The sequence below is a fragment of the Abramis brama genome (genome assembly GCF_963993115.1).
Source record: "Abramis brama genome assembly, chromosome: 11".
Classification (NCBI taxonomy): domain Eukaryota; kingdom Metazoa; phylum Chordata; class Actinopteri; order Cypriniformes; family Leuciscidae; genus Abramis; species Abramis brama.
In genome coordinates this window covers 34,199,018-34,224,003 of record NC_139973.1, presented here as the reverse complement: position 1 = coordinate 34,224,003, position 24,986 = coordinate 34,199,018, and the positions used below count along the sequence as shown (strand labels likewise).

General features: G+C 36.4%; 3 protein-coding genes across 3 annotated transcripts; 2 read left to right on the top strand and 1 right to left on the bottom strand.

The window, feature by feature from the left end:
• The first annotated feature begins 371 nt into the window (after positions 1-371).
• On the top strand, positions 372-6,913 carry tcf23 (transcription factor 23). The gene is made up of 3 exons (XM_084129595.1): positions 372-702; positions 4,327-4,605; positions 6,632-6,913. Exons 1-3 carry the CDS (start codon positions 445-447, stop codon positions 6,737-6,739), a joined length of 645 nt encoding a protein of 214 aa, XP_083985721.1. The 5' UTR covers positions 372-444; the 3' UTR covers positions 6,740-6,913.
• A 6,556-nt stretch (positions 6,914-13,469) lies between these two features.
• Positions 13,470-20,225, bottom strand: nop58 (NOP58 ribonucleoprotein homolog (yeast)). The gene is made up of 15 exons (XM_084129405.1): positions 20,070-20,225; positions 19,416-19,492; positions 18,630-18,682; positions 18,230-18,354; positions 17,727-17,863; positions 17,454-17,518; positions 17,207-17,341; positions 16,408-16,553; positions 16,165-16,291; positions 15,690-15,988; positions 15,383-15,444; positions 14,455-14,603; positions 14,282-14,367; positions 14,010-14,099; positions 13,470-13,929 (listed from the first exon to the last, which is right to left on the bottom strand). The coding sequence occupies exons 1-15, from the start codon at positions 20,112-20,114 to the stop codon at positions 13,879-13,881; spliced, it is 1,647 nt and encodes a 548-aa protein (XP_083985531.1). The 5' UTR covers positions 20,115-20,225; the 3' UTR covers positions 13,470-13,878.
• A 441-nt stretch (positions 20,226-20,666) lies between these two features.
• On the top strand, positions 20,667-24,699 carry sumo1 (small ubiquitin like modifier 1). Its single transcript, XM_084128964.1, has 5 exons — positions 20,667-20,816; positions 21,522-21,593; positions 21,765-21,842; positions 22,498-22,569; positions 23,599-24,699. Exons 1-5 carry the CDS (start codon positions 20,805-20,807, stop codon positions 23,665-23,667), a joined length of 303 nt encoding a protein of 100 aa, XP_083985090.1. The 5' UTR covers positions 20,667-20,804; the 3' UTR covers positions 23,668-24,699.
• The last annotated feature ends 287 nt before the right edge of the window (positions 24,700-24,986 follow it).

Sequence of the window (24,986 nt, the reverse complement as noted above, 5' to 3'; positions counted from 1 at the left end):
CTTGTCAGCCAGTAGCAGTTAGACAGCAGATGTGATCATACCCATGTCCTTCTACAGTACATCACTGGTCTAGAGTAACAGCAATATCTCATGTTTAAATGTATCATCACGTCTCTTTATCCAGACATCCTTGACATACTAGTCCCATGCAGTCTGATCAACACCCATCACGTTTGACAGCCGACACAGTAACTTTTCATTGTTTTAGGTCACGTCGACCCAGCAGCCCGAGGGGTCAAGGTTGCGTCTGCTGTGGGTCCGCAGCTGCAAAAGGTCTCTCTGTTTTTCCCAAGACCCTCCGCTGCTGCCGACCTGCCTGGGGACACCATGCAACTCTCCTGAGTCTGCTCCCTTGGCAGTGAGCACCCGTGGGAGGCAGGGCGAGAGATAACGTACCGCTTGAAGATCCCCACATTACCTCACCAGATAAGGCAGAGGGAGGGGATGGAGCCGAGCGCAGTGGACATTGGGCCTTTGGGTGGAAGAGAGGGCCGAGTACCTTCAATCAGCTCGAGGGAGACACTAAAGTGCTGTCATTTAGAGACTGGTTCGGGGGCCTCGCCGCTGGTTCCCATGGCTGAGCGAGCGGTACGAGAGGATGTGGCACAGGAGCGGGGAGAGATGGGAGGAAAGAGTGTGAGGACGCACAGATGGACACAACCATGCGTAAAACAGGCAACACACAGAGAGCCAAAGAAGTGGGTGAGTGAACGAAGTAGCGGATGGTTTGCGCTCAAAGGGATTTAAAATCATTTGGTTATTATGAGTAATGAGAAATCATCAGTTTGGTTTGTGTATTAACATGCGCATCAAAAGTGAATATCATGACTTTTCACATAGTGTGACTGTTTTCAAAATTAGTCCCAAAATAGCTTAATGCAGAATGTTTGATTTTTTACATTGAAATTTATAAATAAACATTAATAATTAAATGAATATAAAAAAACAATAATATTATAAATTATAAATAAAATTAACAAATAAATATTCATTTTAATATTATTAAAAAAACTAAAAAATGCATATAATTCTAGTTTAATTTCTTTTTTAAAAAAATGTGCTAACAATATAATCTGTGATGAAAAAATCTAAATAGAAGCATTTTTGTTAGTGATTTTTTTCTGGACCCTATACTGTATAACAGATTTATGTTGTCTTCAACTACTAACATTTAATTTAATAATTAGAAACAATGCACATATTGTGTACATATACCTATACACACACACACACACATATATATATATATATACACATGTATACAAAAAGCTTTTGAGGTGCATGTACCTATATATATATATACACTGAACAAAATTATAAACACAACGCTTTTGTTTTTGCCCCCATTTTTCATGAGCTGAACTCAAAGATCTAAGACTTTTTCTATGTACACAAAAGGCCTATTTCTCTCAAATATTGTTCACAAATCTGTCTAAATCTGTGTTAGTGAGCACTTCTCCTTTGTTGAGATAATCCATACACCTCACAGGTGTGGCATATACAGTGAGGAAAATAAGTATTTGAACACCCTGCTATTTTGCAAGTTCTCCCACTTAGAAATCATGGAGGGGTCTGAAATTGTCATCGTAGGTGCATGTCCACTGTGAGAGACATAATCTAAAAAAAAAAATCCAGAAATCACAATGTATGATTTTTTAACTATTTATTTGTATGATACAGCTGCAAATAAGTATTTGAACACCTGAGAAAATCAATGTTAATATTTGGTACAGTAGCCTTTGTTTGCAATTACAGAGGTCAAACGTTTCCTGTAGTTTTTCACCAGGTTTGCACACACTGCAGGAGGGATTTTGGCCCACTCCTCCACACAGATCTTCTCTAGATCAGTCAGGTTTCTGGGCTGTTGCTGAGAAACACGGAGTTTGAGCTCCCTCCAAAGATTCTCTATTGGGTTTAGGTCTGGAGACTGGCTAGGCCACGCCAGAACCTTGATATGCTTCTTACAAAGCCACTCCTTGGTTATCCTGGCTGTGTGCTTCATTGTCATGTTGGAAGACCCAGCCTCGACCCATCTTCAATGCTCTAACTGAGGGAAGGAGGTTGTTCCCCAAAATCTCGCAATACATGGCCCCGGTCATCCTCTCCTTAATACAGTGCAGTCGCCCTGTCCCATGTGCAGAAAAACACCCCCAAAGCATGATGCTACCACCCCCATGCTTCACAGTAGGGATGGTGTTCTTGGGATGGTACTCATCATTCTTCTTCCTCCAAACACGTTTAGTGGAATTATGACCAAAAAGTTCTATTTTTTTGGTCTCATCTGACCACATGACTTTCTCCCATGACTCCTCTGGATCATCCAAATGGTCATTGGCAAACTTAAGACGGGCCTTGACATGTGCTGGTTTAAGCAGGGGAACCTTCCGTGCCATGCATGATTTCAAACCATGACGTCTTAGTGTATTACCAACAGTAACCTTGGAAACGGTGGTCCCAGCTCTTTTCAGGTCATTGACCAGCTCCTCCTGTGTAGTTCTGGGCTGATTTCTCACCTTTCTTAGGATCATTGAGACCCCACGAGGTGAGATCTTGCATGGAGCCCCAGTCCGAGGGAGATTGACAGTCATGTTTATCTTCTTCCATTTTCTAATGATTGTTCCAACAGTGGACCTTTTTTCACCAAGCTGCTTGGCAATTTCCCCGTAGCCCTTTCCAGCCTTGTGGAGGTGTACAATTTTGTCTCTAGTGTCTTTGGACAGCTCTTTGGTCTTGGCCATGTTAGTAGTTGGATTCTTACTGATTGTATGGGGTGGACAGGTGTCTTTATGCAGCTAACGACCTCAAACAGGTGCATCTAATTTAGGATAATAAATGGAGTGGAGGTGGACATTTTAAAGGCAGACTAACAGGTCTTTGAGGGGTCAGAATTCTAGCTGATAGACAGATGTTCAAATACTTATTTGCAGCTGTATCATACAAATAAATAGTTAAAAAATCATATATTGTGATTTCTGGATTTTTTTTTTTTAGATTATGTCTCTCACAGTGGACATGCACCTACGACGACAATTTCAGACCCCTCCATGATTTCCAAGTGGGAGAACTTGCAAAATAGCAGGGTGTTCAAATACTTATTTTTCTCACTGTATGTATACACATTTAGCGTTTGAGGTGCATGTACCTCTATATATATATTAGAGCCCGACCGATATATCGGCGGGCCGATATTATCGGCCGATATTAGGCATTTTCCTAACTATCGGTATCGGCATTTATAATGGCCGATAAATTAATATTTAAAAAAATGCAGCGTGCAGTGATTTATGTAAGGATGGCGCTGCCAATAAAGCACCTAAAAGCTGTCACAAAGAACAGGCAAAAGTGGCAAAAAAATAACGGCCGTGTCCATGTAGACACAGTGTTAAAGCTCATTCTGCTACGTTACAACATCAAGCAATATTTCAATAATTTATGTAATTATAACACTTTATATAGGGCCATTTTGCATTAAGAGTAGCCAGATGGACACGCGAGACGCGACACGTTCAGAATTAATACACTTTTAGTAAACTACAGAACAGCGCGAGCGGGAAGCGGCACACCTCACAGGCAGAGAATGGACACTGCATTAGTGATATAAAACGCACACACACAGGTCTGTTAAATTAAGCGATACTTTTAAGGTAGTCTAATATTTTTCTGACTAACAAAATTACTGACACAGTAAAGGGTAGATTTAAATAAAGAAAAACGAAATTTAAATAAAGAAAACGAAATTTAAATAAAGAAAAACGAAATTTAAATAAAGAAAAACGAAATTTAAATAAAGAAATTTAACGAAATTTAAATAAAGAAAAACGAAATTTAAATAAAGAAAAAACGAAATTTAAATAAAGAAAAACGAAATTTAAATAAAGAAAAACGAAATTTAAATAAAGAAAAACGAAATTAAGTTAAATTAAAAAACGAGATTAATTTAGATTGATAATAACGGGTAAAAATTGGAAAGTGTGTCCAAACTTACTGTACTATAATACACATAAATAATATTGCTACTGTATTATAATATACACATAAATAATATCGGCCGATATATCGGTATCTGGCTTTTTTTTATCGGTATCGGCATCGGCGCCCAAAAATCCATATTGGTCGGGCTCTAATATATATATGTACATGCACCTCAAAAGCTTTTTTGGAATACAACATGAAAACAATAAATACATTGAACCTAACAATTGATTTTTTATTTATTTTTAAAAGTACATAGAAGTTAAAGATACCTAATATAAAGTGGGACCTATACCTCTAAACACTCACAAAACATATCAAAAAGTCTCCCCTCATTCCTTTGGTTTGTCTTAGGCAAAGTCTGGGTCGACAACTCTATCCAGGGCATATAAGAGCCAGAACTCTCCCGAGAATGCAGCGAGAGAGAGGAGTCGTGTTCGAAACCTCAGACAAGCCTTCCACAGCCTGCAGGCGGCTTTACCCTCCGTCCCTCCCGACACAAAACTCTCCAAGCTGGACGTGCTGGTCCTGGCCACCAACTACATCGCCCACTTGACCGAAACCCTGGACCAGGGTGGGATGTTGGGGGACCATCCCATCCTACAGAGAGCAGAGTACCTGCATCCCGTGAAGGTGAAAGACTCTTCACTACGTTCACTACTTGCAAAACCTATCTATCTATCTATCTATCTATCTATCTATCTATCTATCTATCTATCTATCCATCCATCCATCCATCCATCCATCCATCCATCCATCCATCCATCCATCCATCCATCCATCCATCTATCTATCCATCTATCTATCTAGAGCAGTGGTTCTCAACCAGGGGGCTGGGGCACACTAAGGGGCCTCAACAAACTTCTAAGGGGCCTCAAGATGACCTAAAATTATTTAAAATAAGACAAAACAAGCATAAAATTATGAAAAATGCTAAAACCGCTAAAAATCAAGGCATTTCTTTTCACAGTTTTTCTCAGTCGCTTTGGTACATTTCTCGAATCATCCTTAAGATTGGCAAACCAGTATGTGCATTTCTCAAAACGATTCATTCAAGCAGCATCACACAATGGGTTACCTGCAAAAGCCTGTAACTTGCTTAAAATCCTTACTTCATCTCTCAGCAGTAAGTCTTTATGTAAATGAACATATCAGTGCCATTAGAATGACAAGTACTTGAGTCATTGTTTACAATCAAGGTAGTCAAAATGCTTAGATGTTGTCAATATAACAGTGTATTCTGTCGGTATTTTCAGATGTAAACTATGGCTATGATTTTGATGACAATGATTAAAAAAAGCACAAGACTTTACAGCTGAATGGCATATATAAATTTCAACAATGCAAATTTACATATTACTCGTGGGATATTGATTGCAAGAGACTGGACAGGATTCACAGTGCTCTCTCTCTCTCTCTATATATATATATATACACACACACACACACATACACACACACACACACACACATACTATGTGTACGTGTGTGGTTGTGTGTTACATTATGTCTCTATAAAGTATATTTACTGTATAATGTAAAATGCAAGTGGACTACAGTAATATAGCATTACAGTAAGTATACAGTATTACAGTATAGTGAACATTCATTGTCTGAATACATAACTGTTCTGCCTTCAAACGTTTGAATGATTGAGGACACGGTTGTTCTCCCAACATTTGGCTGTACCTTTCGACCCGCCTCGTCCATAAGGTCATGATTGAGAACATGGTTCACTAGCGGCCCTTATTTCATCAGAAACATCTCTAATCTTGGTCTCATCCGTACTCCTCTTCTTCTTCCCAGCTGTTGAGCCTGTTTGTGTTACAGAATTTGTAACACTGTGTTGTGCTCTGTCTATATATGCTTGCTTGCCAAATGAATCTTCATGAGATGCACCTCTGAGAACTGGCTTATCATTGGTTGATCTAATGCGTTACATTCCCCTTCATTAGTGAAATTCAAAATTCACCTTCGTAATTCATCAATTCAGGACACAAAATGTCTTATAGAAATGTATAGAAAATATGCTTGACAGTTTATGACAACTTAACCATTTTGCATTCAGTGACTTACGCAAGGAACTAATGCCTATGTTTTGAGGAGTAAGACTCAACAGGAAAACATACAGACATACAACATTCTATTATACAGAAAAGTATAATATATTTTGATCAACATGACATTAGCAATTGATAATGTAGGTAACAGCAGACATTTGTACATAATCAGTTGCATGAATGTACCAAAGCATTTTTAATTTAAAAGAATGAGAAATTGCTTTTATGAGGTCCACAAGATGATGTGGAGGTTGAACAAGTAGTTTTGAGAAATGCACCTGAGAAAAGCAACTTAGAAAAACTGTATTTGGTTATTTTTATAATGAAATTATATCCTTCTAGTTATGCCAAGCTCCAAAATATTTTATTGGGTAGAAACTGTGAGTGAGGGGAGGCTTCAAATATTGTTATGGACAAAAATTGTTGCCTTGAAGACAAAAAGGGTTGAGATCCACTGATCTAGAGATTATTTTACAGTTTCATATTGTGTAACATTCTTCCAGGTTTTTTAAGGATTTATTTGGATATTTTTGATTACCTAAGCCAATCTATAATCATTCTGAGGTCTCCAAGTGATATACTTGTATCCTCTTCAACAGAAATGGCCCATGCGTTCTCTTCTCTACTGTGGGAACATAGGAGAGCGACTAGCAGGAGCACAGATCAGTCAGGAGGCATCTTGCCCACCTAAGGTGAAAGCAGACTAACGGACTGAGAAAATGTCTGAGAATTGTTGGACAGCTCCATTTTTTTGTGAATGGAATTTTTTTTAAGTACGATCTCTTTTATCAGTTATGGTTCCACATTTTTTTCCTTTTATTTTGATAAATCACTATATAATTGTTTACCCCACATATATACTGTATAGTCAGTTGTTCACTTGTCCCAATCTTCCATAGTAAGTCAATTAATTTGTATTCGTTTGCACAAAATGAGAGAAATTATTATCTGTGGTAATATCACATCAGTTTTAATTTTTCATTTTAGGAATTCCTCGATTAGGGTGTCTTTAATTATGTCGAATATTTTTACTATTTGTTGGCAATTATTATTGTTATTTTTTTAAATATAAAAAGGAAAATTAGAAGTATTAATAATAGGAATACAAACAATTATAACAAGTATTTTACAAGAACACAAAGAATTTGGAAAACTCATATTTTGAAAAGTTGACATTATTAAAAATGTTAAGAGATGAAGTAAATAATTTAGGTCATGGGATAATATCCCATTATTTTGAACAACTTATATTGATTATAGGGAAGAGAAGTTAGATAACTCCGAATATTCCCATTCAAAGCTTAACTAAAAGTTAGCAAATCGCTTTATCTCTGCCGGCTGTCCGTATCCTGAGTGTTTGGGTTTAATATGCATGTTTTGCACTTGATAGTAATAAAATGAATGTCTTGATTAGTGGGAAGGGAGGATTGTTATAGGGAACATTTGGTAACCACACATGAGTGGACAACCCCCATGTCCTCTTAATCATGGTTAGCTCAGCAGATCGTTTAAAATTATTACAGGCAGTAAAACTCATTCAAGAATATTTTTCCCCTTCAAAAGTTACAGTGTTCTCTACAGTGTTCACAGTATTTGCTCGGAAAACAAACCATTTACTAAGCACTTACTCTTAGGAATGAGGATGCACTGCCATGTATAGTATTGTGCAACTATAACATTCTGTATAAAGCATGCATGTCTTTCAAGATAATATTCATCTATACGTTCTGCAGGTATAGTCATCATTACGTCTTCCTGTACCTTATGTGGGTCACTGATCTGTACGACAGCTATTGTGAACAGAATGAGGTTGATGATTGTTAACTTTGACTTAGTTGAACCTTAAGTCCACTGCTTTACCCTCTTTTCTTGATGAACAAGAAAATTAGTGACATGGTCTAAATTCTTAATGAGGGAAATGAACACTTCCAGTCAAATGTTTGCACACACTGAATTTATGTCTCTCGTTATCTTAAAAACATTTTGGTCTAAGCTAATTCTTAAATGCTTGAAGTTTATTTGGGGCCTTCTTCAATGTTTAAATCATGCATGGATAAAACATCTTCATGTTTCATTTTATTTCAAAACTATAATAAAACTAATCTCAATTTTTTATTCTTATATCAAAAAAATGTGTTTCGAGGAGTTTGTTGCAAGATAGTAGAAAATGTACTTCACTTTCATCAGTCACGTTGAATTTATGTTGTTATAAATAAAAAACACAATGACATAGAGAAGACAGACATGCAGAGTTATGGGTAGGGGTCAAAGGTCATCATCTATGGTGGTTTGCATGTAACTTCAGAACCTGAATGGTTAAAAATGGCTTCTTACTACAGTAAACATGCATCAGCATTTTTGTGGGTAACACATTACAAGTTATGTAATCAGATTACTTCTTTCAAGTAACTAGTAAAGTAACGCTACCACAACTGAGTTACTTTTTCAAATAAGTAACGCAAGTTACTTTGTCTTCCCATTGACTGACTTTGCATTTCCCTCAGCCTGAGGCTTATTCATTTCACTTTTTGTGCCAAAAATGTAACTTTTGTTATTAAAAAACAAACAAGCAAGCCCAGCCCAGGTGAAAAAAAAGTAATGCAAAAGTAACGTAGCTTTATATAAAAAGTTGCTAAGTAACAGTTAGTTACTTTTTTGGGAGTAATGAAATATTGCAACACATACTTTAAAAATAAAATTTCCCCAACACTGTGCATCAGACAGAATTTGTTTTTTATTGGTCACTACATAATTCCAGTTGTGTTATTTAATAGTTTTGATGACTGTACTAAAATGTGGGAAAAAATATAATTATAATGTGGAATATAATAATAATGTGCAAATTTAACAAACTAATTTATTAAATTCCCACATTATTATTATAGGTATCATTTTATGTGTAGTTAGTGTTCTTTAAAAAAAGCCTGATTTAACAGTCACATAGATGTTAATTATCATGAAATGTATAAGGATTTAGATCTAATCTTGCATTTTACTTGTAATATCCTTTGCTACAAGCATTAGTTATTTTTACAAAATGAATGCCATTTCTGAGAAGACACTGGTTAAAACATGTCAACCACCATTTACGTGGCTAAATGTGCGTTGTATTTTTGTGGTGTGGAACATAAATGCCTATCCTCAATTATTCATATCCAGAGCTCCAGGTCTTTGGGCTCCCATCCATATGAAATGGTCAAGGCTAACTCTATAAATCTGTCTATGTTCCTGATAAAACCTTTTTCTCATGTTAATAGCCAAAACGGACCAGAGAGAACTGCGCTACTAAGGCAAGGGTTATGGAGCCAGAGAACGAGGGCAAACGTTTGCTGCCTTAGAATCTCTGCCACCGCAACTCGTTCTCACCATTTAAGGAGCGATCTCAGCAAGAAACATTGAGGAAATTCTGGGATCTATGGGGAAAACATGTCAACACTTAAAATGAAAGGCTCCAATTAGAGTCAAACGAGTTTTACAGCCTGATACAATATTAGCTCTTTTTAAAGTTCCATTTAAACATTATTTTCTTGGGTGTTCATGAAAATAACCTTTGTACTCATTCTCCAAAAACCCATGATGATTATAATGAAACATCAAGAACATATTTAATATCCAAAGAAACATGTAAACTAAAAAAAAAAGAAAAAAGAAATGTGCCTTTTTAAGGATGCTGTATTTTAAAGAACATTTTGTAAAACCCAAATAAGCTTTACAGATCTTTATTACAAAGGGCTTAAACAATGTTTTTCATGCTTCTTCGATGAACCATGAACAATTATTTCACTTGCACCTGTGGAACAGTCCTTAAGACACTGAGGTCTGGTTTCACCAGGGTTTAGATTAAGCCACGATTAGGCCTTAGTTCAATAGGACATTTCAATAACTTTTATATACATGCTTTAGAAAAAAACATTACTGGTGTGCATCTTGAGACAAAACAATGGCACTGACATGTTTTAAGATGTGTCTTATTTTAAGGTGTGTTACTTTCAGTTAAAACAGCTTAAACATGCATTTTAGTCTGGGACTATAGGCTTAAACCTGGTCTGTGAAACCGGGGGTAACAGTTTCCAGGCGGTAGATAATTAAAGTCACAGTTCCAATAACTTAGGACACTAAGGAGACCTTCCTACTGACTCTGAAAAACACCAGGGGAAAGAGGTCCAGGGTCCCTGATCACCTGTGTGAACATGCCATAGACCTGCTGCAGGAGCCATGAGGACTGCGCATGTGAACACAGCAATAAACTGAAATGTCCGTAATGCAAGACACCTAAGACAGTCCTACAGGGAGACAGGAAGGACAGCTGATCATCCTTGCAGTGCCAAACCGTCTCCCAGACGTATTCGAGAACTTGCAAGTGCCTTGGTGGAAGAGTGGAGTACTGTACATCTCACATGCAAGAACGGGTGAATCTGCTACAGTTTATGAGGATGATATGCACTGCAGTTATTAAAGCAGATGCTCCCACTTTTAATATAGACCCCCCTTAGGGACTCATTATTCCATTTCTGTTCACCAAATGTTCAAACAAATATTTACAAATTAAGAAATTTGCTGGAAAAAGGCATTTGACAGTGGAAGGCAATTTCTTTTATCTTAAATATATATATACATATATAATTTATTTTGCCAAGTTCCGATCAGCGGTTCTCAGTCAGGGGGCCTCAAGATGACTTAAGTTTTTTTTTTTTTTTTTTTTTTTTTAAATAAGATAAAACTATTAAAAAACACCAAAACAAAATTCACTCCACTCAAAAAAATCTGTAAAAATAGAGCACAATGTACTTTTAATTTGAAGAATTTTTCCATATTTATTTTTTTACAGGTGTTTTACCTGTATTATGAATTTTACTCTGCATTGTCCATAAAAAAAAAAAAAAAAGATAATCTCCAGGTAATGAGCTGCCAGTAATTTTTCTGTTATTTTACGGATTTCCTACAGTGCACACATTTCCCATTGTCTTAAATTCTCCATGGGCATTTCTATAATGACTATTTGAATACAGTTTATAGCTATGCAGAGCTCTAAAGCATTTTTTAGGGTAAAAATAAGAGTATAAAATATTTTTATTAGCCTTATCCAGAAAATCATGAACAACTAGAAAAGTCATGGTGACTTTGGACAATGTGGGGCCTATGAATCAAAAGGTTGAGAACCACTGATCTAGATCTTGAGAGCCACACATGTTCTTTAACTTTTTGCCTACGAATATTAAAAATGCACTGCTTTCTCCTTAAGAACTGTGATTTACTGCATCTTGGCTCGGAGATATTCAGATTCTGTCACCTCCTCTCATGTTAGACAGATAATCAAAATAGCTGCTCTATCTCCTGCTCATTAGACCTAGAGCACGCTGATGGCTGACTAAATTTATGCTGTATTTTGGCCAAGTTTCTTGACTTTGCCTGATCTTACGGGAACAAGGAAAGAGGAGGAACCACAGTGGAATGTAAAACACACACAAAACATGAAATACTCCATCCTAAGATTTGGCTAAATGTCCTCATTGTCTCGAGTTTCATCTCCACTAAATTTGTAAGCAACATCTTTTTTCCTCTTTGGGAAGGAGATCATCCTTGGATTTGAATCTAAATATTTTTAAATAAAAAAGGTTAACCCTAAAACCGTAATCTGGACAAATGTGGGCAAAATAATTTGTATTAATTTTTTAAAAATACTTTCCTTAATCTGAGCGGTACGAGACTTGGCTACTTTTCCTAAGTTTGCCACCTGAACACACACAAAAAAAATTGACTCGATTCAAGAATGTTAAATGGGTGAAAAAAAAAAACTCCTTAATCCCGTATTTGGGTCAAAAATGGGCACCCATAGGAATGAATGGGAAAAACTGTAATTCAGAGCTTTTTTTTTTTTTTGTCAAAAAAAAAAATCATTAGATCCAACACAATGCATATCATACATACACACAAATGAAGGGGTGATCCTGTACAACAATCTCATTGTGGCAAACACTCACACACACATACACACACACACACAAACACACACAAACACACAGACACACACACAAAGCAAGCATTCAATGAGCCAATAACATAGCTGTTTTTTGTTTTTTTTTTAATAAAAAGTCACTCACACATAAAAACAAAGTATTGAATGAGCCAATGACTGAATTTTAATTTTATTTTCTAAAATCACCTGTGCACATGCACACACAAACACACACATGCGCACAAGTGCATGAACACATTATAACTATGATTATTGTTTGTTCTTACCTGTTTATTCTTACCTAACACTTACTTTTTTGAGTTATTATTGTTTATTCTTACCTGTTTGGTACCAATTAGTTTTTTGAGTTATTGAAATTTGATGTTTTTGTGTAAAATAAATGATAAATGATCAACTACTTTGTATTTTCCTTATAGCATCATATTTGATGGGTCATATTTGTCTAAGCATATTTTGGTATCTTTGTACAGTCTCACCTAACAAAGATATATATTATATATATTATTACAATTTTAACTCGTGATAAAGTCAAAAACTTGGTGGTTAAATTCATAATAACAGTGTTTTATAGAGTTATAGAGCCTACATGCAGCCCTTTAGTAGAGCCATCTAGTGGCTATTGATATTATTTATTTATTTATTTATTTTTGTTAATTTTATACCAACAGAAGACACCAGGTGTCACTAAAGTAATTTATTCTTTCCAGTTTTGTACCAATACATTTTTTTTAATTTTTTTTTTAATGTTTTTTTGTTTAAAATATAGAATAAATGGTCTACTACTTATTTGTCATATTTGGTCATATTTGGTCATATCTGTCTAAGCATATTTTGCATTTTTGTATTGTCTCACCAAACACAGATATATATATATATATTTTAAATTACAGTTCTAACTTGTGATAAAGTCAAAAACTTACATTTATTATAACAGATTTATAGAGTTTAGCCTATATGCAGCCATTGAGTACTAAAGCCATATTTACTATTGAAATAATTGAGATTATTGCTTTTTTTGTAAATTTTATACCAACATAAGACACCAGATGTCACAAAAGTCACCTCATTTTTTAAGTTTTAGCTATCTGAATTTAATGAAATGAAGTTTTTTACTGAAGTTAAAAAAATATTAAATATAACATAAAAATAAGCATATTTTAAATAAAAAATATGGTATTATTAATTTAAATAAATTCAAAAATACCTCACAAATAAAAAAAAACACCATAAATTGATAGTTTTAATTTTATCGAAGATAGTGATATATCATTTATTTAAAAAAAATTGTTGGATCACACCTGAGACCCCCGTGCCCACATTTGTCCACAATTACAGGATTAAGGGCTGTAAAGTGAATACGGTTTGAGGGTTAAGTGCAGTATTACAGATTTTGAGTTCAATGGCCAATATTTTTCTAAAAATGTTCAAAACAAGTTTCAAAAAAAAAAAAAGAGACCACATGCTAGAAACAGTATTTAATAATCCTGAGACACAAATGACTCAGTTTTACATGACAAACCTGACTGAGATTTCTGTTATGTGACCCTATTCTCACTTTAAACTAAAAACATTCACTTATAAAAGACAAACTGAAATGAATGATCCAGTACTATTCAACACAAGGAGCATTAAATCATATAAATCTTAGGAACTTTTCTCAATCAAGCTATATGGAGAGAAAATGTCCTATAATTAAAAAAAAATAATCAATTGCTTAAAAAGAAAAAGAAAAGACAACAGTCCATTTGACCTGTTGAATGTGAGCTGGGCCAGGCACAAAAAAAGGGATGTGACCATCATATGATTGACAAAACTCTATAAAAGTCATTTTATATACAACAAAGTTCATGGAAAAGAAGTCCCATTCATCTATTCATCCTCTTCTTTAACCTTTTTCTTCTTTTTCTTCTTTTCTGTTGTCTGTAAAGGGAAAAATGGTGTTTTAGGACTTACAGAACTATAAAATATAACATGATTGTATTTGTCATCACAGCTCTTACCTCTTCTACTGGACTGACTGCTGCTTCTTCCAGCTCTTCCTTCGGCTCCTCTTCCGCTGCTCGTTTCTTTTCCTTTTTCTTTTTTGGCATCTATAAAGTAAATGCAGCAATAAGAAACCGCAAGATCTACTTAACATACATCATAAGTAAAATTCAGTCCGTAGATAAGCTGAACTTGAATTTTAAAAAAAAATTCCATGTGGGAATATTAATGATTCAGAGAATTAAATGCACCGTTAACCACAGATGAATTTATCACTCCACCCCCTCACCTCTGCTGGGCTGGCTGCAGCCGTCTCCTCCGCTTTCTTCTTTTTCTTCTTCTTCTTTGGTGTCTCTGTTTCTGCTTCTCCTTCTCCTGTGATTAATATTCATTATGTTCATCTGCATTTAACAAGTGTCTAGAAAACCAGTCAGCTCAGCGTTCTGCTGTATGGATGTTTACCTTCTGCGGGGGCTTCCCGCTTCACTTTCTTGGCTTTAGCCTCTACGGGCTTCTCCTCCTCATCACCCTCCTCTACCTCTTCAATCTTCCTCTTCTTCGAGGTGGTGGGGAGTGTTGAGTCACCAGATGGGTCGTATACCTTTACATCACTGGCAGGAAGTAAAAAGAAGAGACTTAAATCCAGGGCTGTCACAATTTAAGCTTGGCTGGTGATTAAATGTCATACAAAAAAAAGTGCAATTATTTTTTCTTTGAGTATCAGTTACAGATGGTTAAAGCAGAATGATAATGAATAAAATATTTTATACTAATACCATAAATATAAGTTTAAAAACTATAAAATATTAACTGTCAAAAAAGTACTCATTAAATATTTGTAACAGCCAAAATTGTTCGGAGAGTGAATCCACAAAACAGTGATTAAAAAGCAAACTATTTAAGGTGACAGGGATTTAAAATAATGACAAGCCTGTATAAATTCCCTGCAGAAATTTAAAGATTTTTTTTAATCAAATAAGAGTAAAACATGTCATATGGCTTGATATTAAAGCAATTTGAAATAACTTAATATATATTAAATTGCAACTTATTCCCATGATAAGTTTTTTTTTTTTACAGCCATTCCAGTCTTCAGTGTAAATTGATCCTTGAGAAATCATTCTAATATGCTGATTTGGTGCTCAAGAAACATTTCTTATTCTTAATGTTAATGCTTAAGTAGAAACTGTGATAAATTTTTTAGGATTCTTTGATGAAAGGAAAAAAACAGTATTTATTTAATATAACATTTTTAGTAACAACGCAAACGTCTTTAAAGCAACTATCAATTTATAGCTTTCATGCTGAATGCATGTTTCTTTCAAAAAAAATAAAAAAAATAAAAATAATTCTTACTGACCCAAAACAATGTGGATGAAGAAAAACTCACCTCTTGTGTTGATATTTATCAGCCCTTGCCAGAGCCTTGCCTGACCCGCTGATGCGTCTGATCTAGGTCAGAAAATAGACAACTAATTATCAAGGATTTATCATTCTGACTGCAAATGCAAATATTCCCACTGAAACTTTAGCAGAGTGCTGTATAAAATAACTACATATAAAGAGCAAACAAAACCAAGCTCAGAAGAGATAGTGACTTAATGACCCACATGGTATTTTCAGGACTGTGACATAAAGTCATCCTCATCACTGCTTGTGACATGATCAAAGATAAAATGTATCCCGTATCAACTAACCCCTTTCTCCTCCAAGTAGCGTAATCGGACTTCCAGCTTGGCTCTGTTTTCGATTCCCATCTCTGAATTGGTGTCTTCCCCCAGGGCGTCGTAACGGATGGCAAGGGACGTTTTAGCGGCCAGCATTCTGGAGATTTTACCCTTGTTCTTGGCTGTGGTCTGCCCCACCAGAGAGGCGTGGTAGATGAGACCGTATTTGGGCGTATCCCGACGGGTTTTCAGAGCACGGAACAGAGCTTTCTCTGCCCCTAGAATCTGTACGGTGGACGCGGGGTGCTTGGCCAAATTCAGTAGGGATCCTGATGAGTCACAAACAAATCAAGTTTAAAAAGAAACATGTAATATTAGACGCTGTGTAGAGGTTTATTCACAAGTAACTTAACCTCTTAACTGTCTAGTTAAGAGTCAAAGGTTTACTTCAGCATTTCATCTTGTGTGACCAATGGCATCATGTTACAGACCAAATAGTGCTCACCTGCATGGGATATGAGACGGGCTCCCACTAATTCTCCCACCATAACTGTCAGGTTGGGTGCAATTGCCATCATACGATTCTTCAGATAATCATACAGCTGTGTGCGATACTCTGATATTTCTATCACCTAGAGGTTGAGGGGGGAAACGCATAAATTCACAAGAGGTGAGGAGTTTCCTTGAAGAATGAGAATTAATTTAAAAGAACTATTCATACTAAACTTGTTTTTTTTGTTCAACAAACCTGGTCGCACAGGTGCATGATGTTGGCAATGTCCTCCTCGGACACCTCCGTTCCCATGGAGATCTCTGCAGCGAGTTTAACCTCTGCCTCAATCTCCTCTGGAATAACCTCTGACAAGTCTGTTGTTGCCACATTTGTGCGATCACCTACACGGTGGAAATATGAATAATACATAATATATCAAAATAAACAATTCTTGTTTTGTATGGAATAGGGCAGTTTTTATTATTAAGGACTTTCTCAGCCACATCATGTTTAAATTCATGTGGGTTTTCCCCCCAAAACATTTGTATTCAAAATAACTTCCGCTCCCTCTTGCAGCGACATCACTTCTCTTGACATGTTTACTGGCGTGAGGGCAGGTTAACCAGTCACTCACATGAGATCGACCAATAGCAAACCACAACCATATAATCAATTACAGATGGACAAAATCCCACCCCGTGTTCTTGATCGAGAAGCTATTTTACTCATATTTACGTCAAAATAGGGAAGAAAAACTATTGCAACTTCCGTTTCATGCCGACTTTAAACATTTGAAATCTTAATTTGAAATATTTATTTTATTCAGATAATATTTAATAAAAAATGTAATAAAAAAAGCTAAAACATTTAATTTGAATTTAAATTTATTTTAAGTTTATATAAGCTGTTTATTTCCAAGTTATTCTACATATAATCTATGACTTTTAGACCTCGGTGTACATCACTGTTCACAAGGAAAACTGAAATTGAGGGAAGAGCATCTATAAGATTTAATCTAGAAATCCTCGTCAAATGCTTTCGAGTGTGTACTAACCAATCTTGCGGACAGTCTTGCAGTACACCAGGTTATCTGTGACGATCTTGCCAATCTCTGGGAAGTGCCAGCCGTACCATTCCCTGCAGCGCATGATGTAGTTATTGAGCTCCTTATCCAGATCATCCAGCAGAGCTGCAGAATATGGCAAGGTAAGAGAGTGAACCAGGGGTACAGCTGTTTAAAGCACTGCCATCTATACATGTGCTCAGGTATGTGCAAATATATAAACAAAAGTATTCCTTACAAATGGCTTGAACAATCATGGTGTCCACCTTGTCTGGGCTGAACTTCAGCTTGTAACGTGAAAGACTGAAGAAAGATCAAACAAAAACCAGTCAATTGCTGTACAAAAGCATGCATGTTGAGACTGATGTAAATATCTGCTCAGAAAGTCTCAGTGGTAGTGACGAATGCTGATTAATATCCTCACAGAAGTCGGTCAGCAAAAATAATCATTGACGTGAACAAAGAATGGTTTAAATTGAGATTTATCATTGATTTTCAAATGCAAACTAACCTGTGGGCCAAACCAAGAGACATGGCACTGAGCTCTCTTGCAGGAAGACCTGTGATAAGCCCCTCCATCTGGTTTCTGATGCCCCTCATGAGCTCAGCGACAGCAGGGCTGTGCACACAGCTCAGGTTCAGCTTCTCCTGCAGGGGGCGGCAGAGAGTCTCAACTATTTTGTTCTAATGAAGCTTAAAGTGCACCACATTTTAGAAATTCCTGGAATGAAACCTACAATCTTTGCATTACCAGACCTGATGCTTAACCATAAACCTAGCACTACCAAATGAATTGTCCAGGTATAAACAAGCTCAGATGAGGTAGTGACAAAAATGCCTCATGATTTTTCAGCAAAATGACTCAATGGTCATCATCATCACAGCTTGTAGTGTTTCATAGGGCAAATATCAGTAACATGATTTCATTTGGAATGCATATAGCAAAGCTGATTTAAAACTGCACTGGAATGTACTCACATTTCCCCCAAAAAAGTTGGAAAACCCACCATTTACCTTAATGACTCCTCCTAGTTTAGCATCAGTGATCGCCAGCTGCTCGTGAGCCTCTTTGGCCACAATTTTCTTGAGAACTTTTTTCAGACTTTTCCCCAATTTCCCCTCCACCATCGCCGTGGCCGCTGATATTGACATGAGAAAATAAGAATTTTTAATGAGAGCTTTTCCTATTTTTAGGTTGCCTTTAATTTTCAATCTTATAACTAGATTAAGATAAATAAAAGGAAATCTGTGGTCTCAGTGGTAGTGACGAACTACTGTTTGACAACCTCATGCTTGAGTCAGATATACAGATACATCATAGACACACAGCTAATGGACATTTAAACTGCTTTGCATATATGAATAAAGCTTATTAAGGACTACAGGTGTCAATGTTTCAGTTCAGCATAGTTACCAGCAAGAGCTTCTGTTGTGTCCTGGAACTTCTCAAAGTGCTTCAGTTTTACACTGAAAAACAAAACAAAGGTTGTTACTGAACGCACACAAGAAAAACGTGTGAAACCTTCAAAGACTGGGATACCGTGAGATAACAGATTTTTTTCCCCCTTTCAACCAAGAAAATGCAGTGAGATTATCAATTTGTGGTTAATAAGGATTTTGAATACATTTATAATTAGCTGTCCAATAAAATCTCTTAATCTAAACGTATCAAAAATATTCACTACAAAAATGTCTAAGACTAATAGTCCAATGGTTCGCCCAAAATTTTAAATTGTCATCATTTACTGACCCTCAAGCCTCAAGTTGACCCCAAACCTGTTTGAATTGAACACAAAAGCAGATATTTTGAAGAATGTTGGTAACCAGACAGATGACGGCACCCATTGCCTTCCATAGTATGGAGAAAAAATATTATGCAAGTCAATGGGTGCCATCAAATGTCTAATTACAAACATTCTTCAAAATATCTTCTTTTGTGTTCAACAGAAGAAACTCATACAGGTTTAGAACAACTTGAGGGTGAGTAAATGACAATTTTCATTTTTGGGTGAACTGTGCCTTTAATGCCCAAGCTTTTTCCAGTCCTTTTTACCATTTTAGAGTTCCCTGATATTTCCAGGTTTCCCATGAAAGTGGGAATGGTTAAGACATGTAGTTCTGCCATAAATAAATACTTTATCATCAGGCATTTCAGTGACACAACAACATGGGAAAATTCTATATTCTCAAAAGTACTTACACTTTGTTAGCTTTTTCTGGTGTTTCAAACTCCTTCCACAGGCTGTCCACCTGCTGGAGTTTCTGTTCATCCAGGACCTGCACAACAGAACAGTGTTTTTTCTCACAACTGATGATTAAAATGTACTCACACAATCTCTCAGTCACGATTGAGATGCTTAAATTGACTCAAACCCTAAAGTTCTCTACACGAGAGACCATGTGGACCCTTGCCCCAGTGATGGCATGCCTCATTTAAAGTCTAAATAGCTTCTTAAAAGTCGTTTATGCATGTACAACAGCATTCTTCGGTGATTTATAATGTTGTGCATTAACGTTTTGCACTATTGGTTGATTTGAAAATCGTCTGAACGCGACGAACAGCCAGTGAGCGAGTCCTAAGGACACAACGTGGCTAATCTGCAGTGCAGGCCACATGACACACGCTGAACCGTAACTTACGGACCTCGCTTTACAAATTGGTCGTGTATAGAGTTACAAAGAAAGATAGCACATGTATTCACGAAAATAGTTAGAATATTTAACTTCAGACTTTCCGAAACTCTGAATTGCATTGCTAACTACGCCGGCTAGCTAACAGAAACCTCAAAACCTATGACTACTAATGAAAAAAAAGTCACGATATCAATTTTCTCAACATAATAAATATGCTTACCTTGAATATGGCATAGCCGGCGGCAGTTTCAAATAACACTAACATTATGAAATATTTTTTTTTTTGCTCTAAATCAAGTTTATGGATGCGCTCCCCACATTGAGAGCCTTCCGCTACAAGGAGTCACTCTCCACCACGAGGTGCACATGGGGACAGTGTGAGCATGCGCAGTACTACCATAGAAATGTGCGCATGTGCATTACCGTCTGAACTGGAGGAATCTTTCTCATGTTCTTTTCATTGTAATTCACAGGACCACGTGTACATGTTATGCACTTAACACTAACTCCTTACTGTTCATTTGTAAGATTTCCAGCTCCATGTGCTTATATTGTGTATTCATTATTTTTGGTTAATGTTGAATATGCACAGTCTAAAATAAAAATGGTTGTCTAGTGGATTAACGGTGTTTATGTGTTTTTTATCTTTTTGTAAAAATGTAAAAATGGATAAGATCTCTCTGCTTTGGCACAGTACATGCCTCCCCCACGTTTCCCCGAAGTATCCAACAATATTCTCTTCGAGGGCGAATGGAACCAATCAGAAAGAGCGCGATGAGAAAAGCAACACTGTTTGGGTCAACGATCCACAGGAAGTCCCGCCCCTTTCCAATGACGTAAACGGCGCTGTGTTGTGAGTCTGCTGGTAGCAAAACCTCACATTACTGCACATTTTACTTCATTATTTATACCAAGCAGTGTTGATCCAAAGAAGGGCTGCACATTGCGGAATATCATGTCAGATACGGTGAGTTTAAACCTATGTTGTAAAATCGAACTTGTCTGGGAGAGCAGAAGAGAAAGACGGACTTGTAGAAAATGAAAATAAGAGGGCCCATCTTTTAGCCTGTATGTTTCCATAGCTAGCTAACTGACTGTGGATGGGAAAGTCTTGCTGAATTAACAGCTATAGTGTTTTAACTCGTATACTGTTTTTGGTTCCGGAATTTCGTACATTAGTCCCGTTTACTCTGTTTGTAAACTTGAAAAAGAGGCGAATTTCTTTCTTAAATCTTTCACTTAGCCTGGGTGCTATAGTTAGCTGCTCTGGGCCCTGAAAGCAAAGTTCATATAGGCTTGAGCTGATGGACCATGCTGAACATTTGAGTCATTGTTTATTCATTCATTTTAGAAATGTTAATCAGGAAAAGTTGTGAAACATTTGGACATGTTGTTTTTTGTTATGTGGGCGCATTATCAGTCCGTGATGCTTTACTGTAGTAGGGCTAGCTGTGTGTTTACTGTTAAAACACTGCTTATTACAGTTTCTTTACTGCATATATTAATGAAATACTGAGCAAACAAACTACATCAGGCTGACAATGTTGTTCTGCACGATTATAACCTATTAAAATCAGAACTAGTAATAGTATAATATATCAAAGGAATGTTTTACTGAACCCAACAAAACAACATGTCATGCAAAATCTAATGACTCATTTTGCTTAAACAGGAGACCAAGCCCTCAAGTGATGGAGGCGAGAAGAAGGATGGAGAATATATTAAACTGAAAGTGATTGGTCAGGTAAATAGAGGTGCTTTCTAGTTCAGTCAATTCAGGTTATCAGATCATTATTTGGTCATATTAAGTCATCTAAACCCAGTGCTGTCCAAGCTGACATGTGCTGAAAAGTAGTAAGCTACTTTCGTTTATCATTTATCATTTCGTTTATCAGTTTATCATTTCGTTTTTCAGGACAACAGTGAAATTCACTTCAAAGTGAAGATGACGACACATTTAAAGAAGCTGAAGGAATCCTACAGTCAGAGACAGGTCAGTGATCACTAGCACACATTTGCTCAAATTCTTTTCCAAATAAGGGATTTATAAAATCTATCTGCAACACTGTTCAAAAGTTGGGGATTTTAAAAGAAGTCCCTTTTGCTAACCAAGGCTACATTTATTTGATCAAAAATACAGTGAAACAGCAATATTGTGAACTATTATTACATTTTAAAGTAACTATTTTATCTGAATATATTTAAAAATGTAATTCCTATGATGACAAAGCTGAATTATCAGTCTTCACTGTCACATGATCCTTCTCTAATTGTGCACAAAAAACATTTCATATTATTATCAATGTTGAAAACAGGTGTGCTGCATTTTTTCAAGATTCTTTGATGAATAGAACGTTTAAAAGAACAGCATTTATTTGAAGTAGAAATCTTTTGTAACATTGTAAAAGTCTTTACTTTTACTTTTGATCAATTTAATGCATCCTTGCATCCAATAAATCTTACATACACGCTAGTGTATGTCTATATCAGAGCTGCACTGCAGTAGACAGGAAAATATGCTGCAGCTATACATGGCTAGTGTTTGTTTTTGCTGGTATACATTTAGATATGTATTAGAAAAAATGTTTATTCATTGCAGGTGTAATTTCCTGTTTTGACATGGTATGTTTTGCTTTTTGTTTTTGCAGGGTGTACCCATGAACTCTCTAAGGTTTCTTTTTGAGGGACAGAGAATTGCAGACAACCAGACCCCCAAAGAGGTACACTATACAGTTCTATGAGTAAAACTGCAACAAGTTAAAGAGATCCAATCAAACTTTTGCCATAAATCATCCATCACTTTGTAGAAGCTAGCCAAATTATGCAGATGCCAACATGGACAGGGTTCATGGTATATAAGGGGTTCAATAAATAAGGATTTATTTTCAATGAGGATAAACTTGGAATGCTGTTTTGGTGTCCGATATAATATCTGGGTCTTGAAATATAGTTCTTTCCTCACTGAGATGTTTACATAAAGCCTTTTCTGATCCTAGTTTTGTTTTGCAGGTTTCCTACAATAGGTTTACATGCATCCAAAGGCAAAAAACATACAATTTTCTTATAATATACATTGCAGCATCACCTCTTTTCTCTCAGTGTCTGAAACGGTTCAATCAAGGATTCAGTCTCTCTTAACCCCTCCTTTCTGAGAGTACTCTGCTCTGATTGGTCAGATGGCCCAGTCTATTGTGAGTGGTTGACCGCTTACAGCATGTGTGAGAATTTGCTTTTGCAGCGCAGAAAACAGTGTATTCTCGACATGTCGACAACACAAACCAAACTCTTCCAGGCATCTGCTACAACTACAGCGTTTGAGGGTCAAAGTAGATGTTTTTCAATGGCAGCAAATGAAGACCTTAGGCTGGCCTTATGCAAATTTGTTACAAACCTTACAAGATTTGTTAGGTTTGAGAAGGAAGTTAGACTCGTTTGAGGCAGTTCAGAATCGTTTCTTTCTTTTGGGAGACAATAACTTTATTTATCGTGCACTTTGACCTTTGAAACTTTGCAAAACTTTTACATTCACAAACAGCCATATTACACACTGCATGAAAGGTTCTGAAAAAGCGTAATAGGGGGACTTTAAGAGTAGCTCAAAACACACAATATTTTTTGACAGATGATGCATTACAACAGCATTGCCCAGCTGGTGGCCATAACCACAACCGCTGAAAACTTCCTTTCAGCTACACAAGAGGAATCAGTCATGACCCTGCTGACCGTGTTTGTCTCTGTCTGTCTTTCAGCTGGGAATGGAAGACGAGGACGTGATCGAGGTGTATCAGGAACAGACCGGTGGCTGTCGGAATGACTAGACCTCTATTTTTCATGCTCTTTATTTTTATCATAATTTTGTATGTATGACATGTATTTCATCTGTTTCCTTTTGCTGTCACCTCAAAGGGAAGCAGAAAAAACCATCTGGATCAAATAGATAATCTGGTAGGACTGCTGAGTTTGAAAGAGTTGGGGTGGAAAATGTTTTTCCCCTCTCTGTCTGTGTTTGCGCTAACCAATCCCTGCCTTCACGCGCCTCTTTTTTAAGGATTCTGGTCATGGTTTGCATCGACACATGTTAACATGTTGTGTTGTGCCCTGAGCTGATTGAAAACAGTCTTGCTTATCCATAAAGCAATGCTAAAAACCTTTACATTATGCTGTTAAATCCAATCAACAAATCAAGACAAATTTTTGATGGCAGCTTTAGTGTTCCTGTTGCTCACTTCTGTTTATGTATTTGGCCATCGTTAAGAGTTCTGTTTCATTGCTTTTGAACATCTCCGAAACTGACTCGTTTAATGCTAGTGAACATACATGCCATTAGAAAACTCCATTCTGAGATGTTCAGAGGTGGTTTATTTGTGCAATTGTCGTCTGATGTTAGATAAGTGTAAAATGTTTCTTCCCTTTTCTTGCACGTGTCTTACGGGATATTGCAAGAGGGAGGACACTGTGTTGTTGTAAATGACAGGTAGGGTTTTGTTTTGCATGGTTTTGTCTAATGTATATGAATTAGTGCTGCCCCTGTTTGAATCTGTGTTGTCACCTTCTATTCTGCCGTGTCTTGAATATTTGGCTCCCTTTTAACCTCAATAATGGATTTCAAAGCCTGGAAATAATGGGTAACCATGTTGTTTGATTGGTTCTCAGGGGCATCATTTACATACAATAAATACAGCCACAGTGTCACTACTCATGTTTCGTTTCCTACAATTTTATATATTTTTTTTAATGCTATGCGAGAGGCGAGGGAGTTTGGTCCAGATGGTTTTGGGGATATAGAAGAATTATGACTTTGCTTTTGTCTTGTTTTTTTTTTTTAAATAAATAAAATGTGTCAGAAAACAGTGTGTTCACATGTAAATCTTATAGGAAATGATCTTGGGAATGTTCCATTTATGAACACTAGATGGCAGCAACACCTTTCAAGTCTTAGCTTATTTTAAAATTAATAATTATCAGTTGGGAAATACAGCAGATAACAATAAACAGATAATATTTAAAAAGGAATGTCATATAGAAATGTAAATGCGCTTACAGCACTTTGGTATTTATATATCAGACCAGTCTGAGGATGGAATCTGAACAGAGTTAAAGTAATAAAACAAATATTTCAAATTATATCTTCAATGAT

Bases quoted from the DNA above. Each gene is read 5' to 3' on its own strand.
- nop58 (XM_084129405.1), bottom strand. From the start codon at position 20,114: ATGTTAGTGTTATTTGAAACTGCCGCCGGCTATGCCATATTCAAG. The intron at 17,864-18,229 runs GTAAATGGTGGG...CGCCCCCTGCAG, and splicing joins AACTAGGAGGAGTCATTAAG to GAGAAGCTGAACCTGAGCTG. The intron at 14,100-14,281 runs GTGAGGGGGTGG...TTTACTTTATAG, and splicing joins CTGCAGCCAGCCCAGCAGAG to ATGCCAAAAAAGAAAAAGGA.
- sumo1 (XM_084128964.1), top strand. The intron at 21,843-22,497 runs GTCAGTGATCAC...TTGTTTTTGCAG, and splicing joins AATCCTACAGTCAGAGACAG to GGTGTACCCATGAACTCTCT. The intron at 22,570-23,598 runs GTACACTATACA...TCTGTCTTTCAG, and splicing joins ACAACCAGACCCCCAAAGAG to CTGGGAATGGAAGACGAGGA.
- tcf23 (XM_084129595.1), top strand. From the start codon at position 445: ATGGAGCCGAGCGCAGTGGACATTGGGCCTTTGGGTGGAAGAGAGGGC. The intron at 703-4,326 runs GTGAGTGAACGA...GGTTTGTCTTAG, and splicing joins ACAGAGAGCCAAAGAAGTGG to GCAAAGTCTGGGTCGACAAC. The intron at 4,606-6,631 runs GTGAAAGACTCT...CCTCTTCAACAG, and splicing joins AGTACCTGCATCCCGTGAAG to AAATGGCCCATGCGTTCTCT.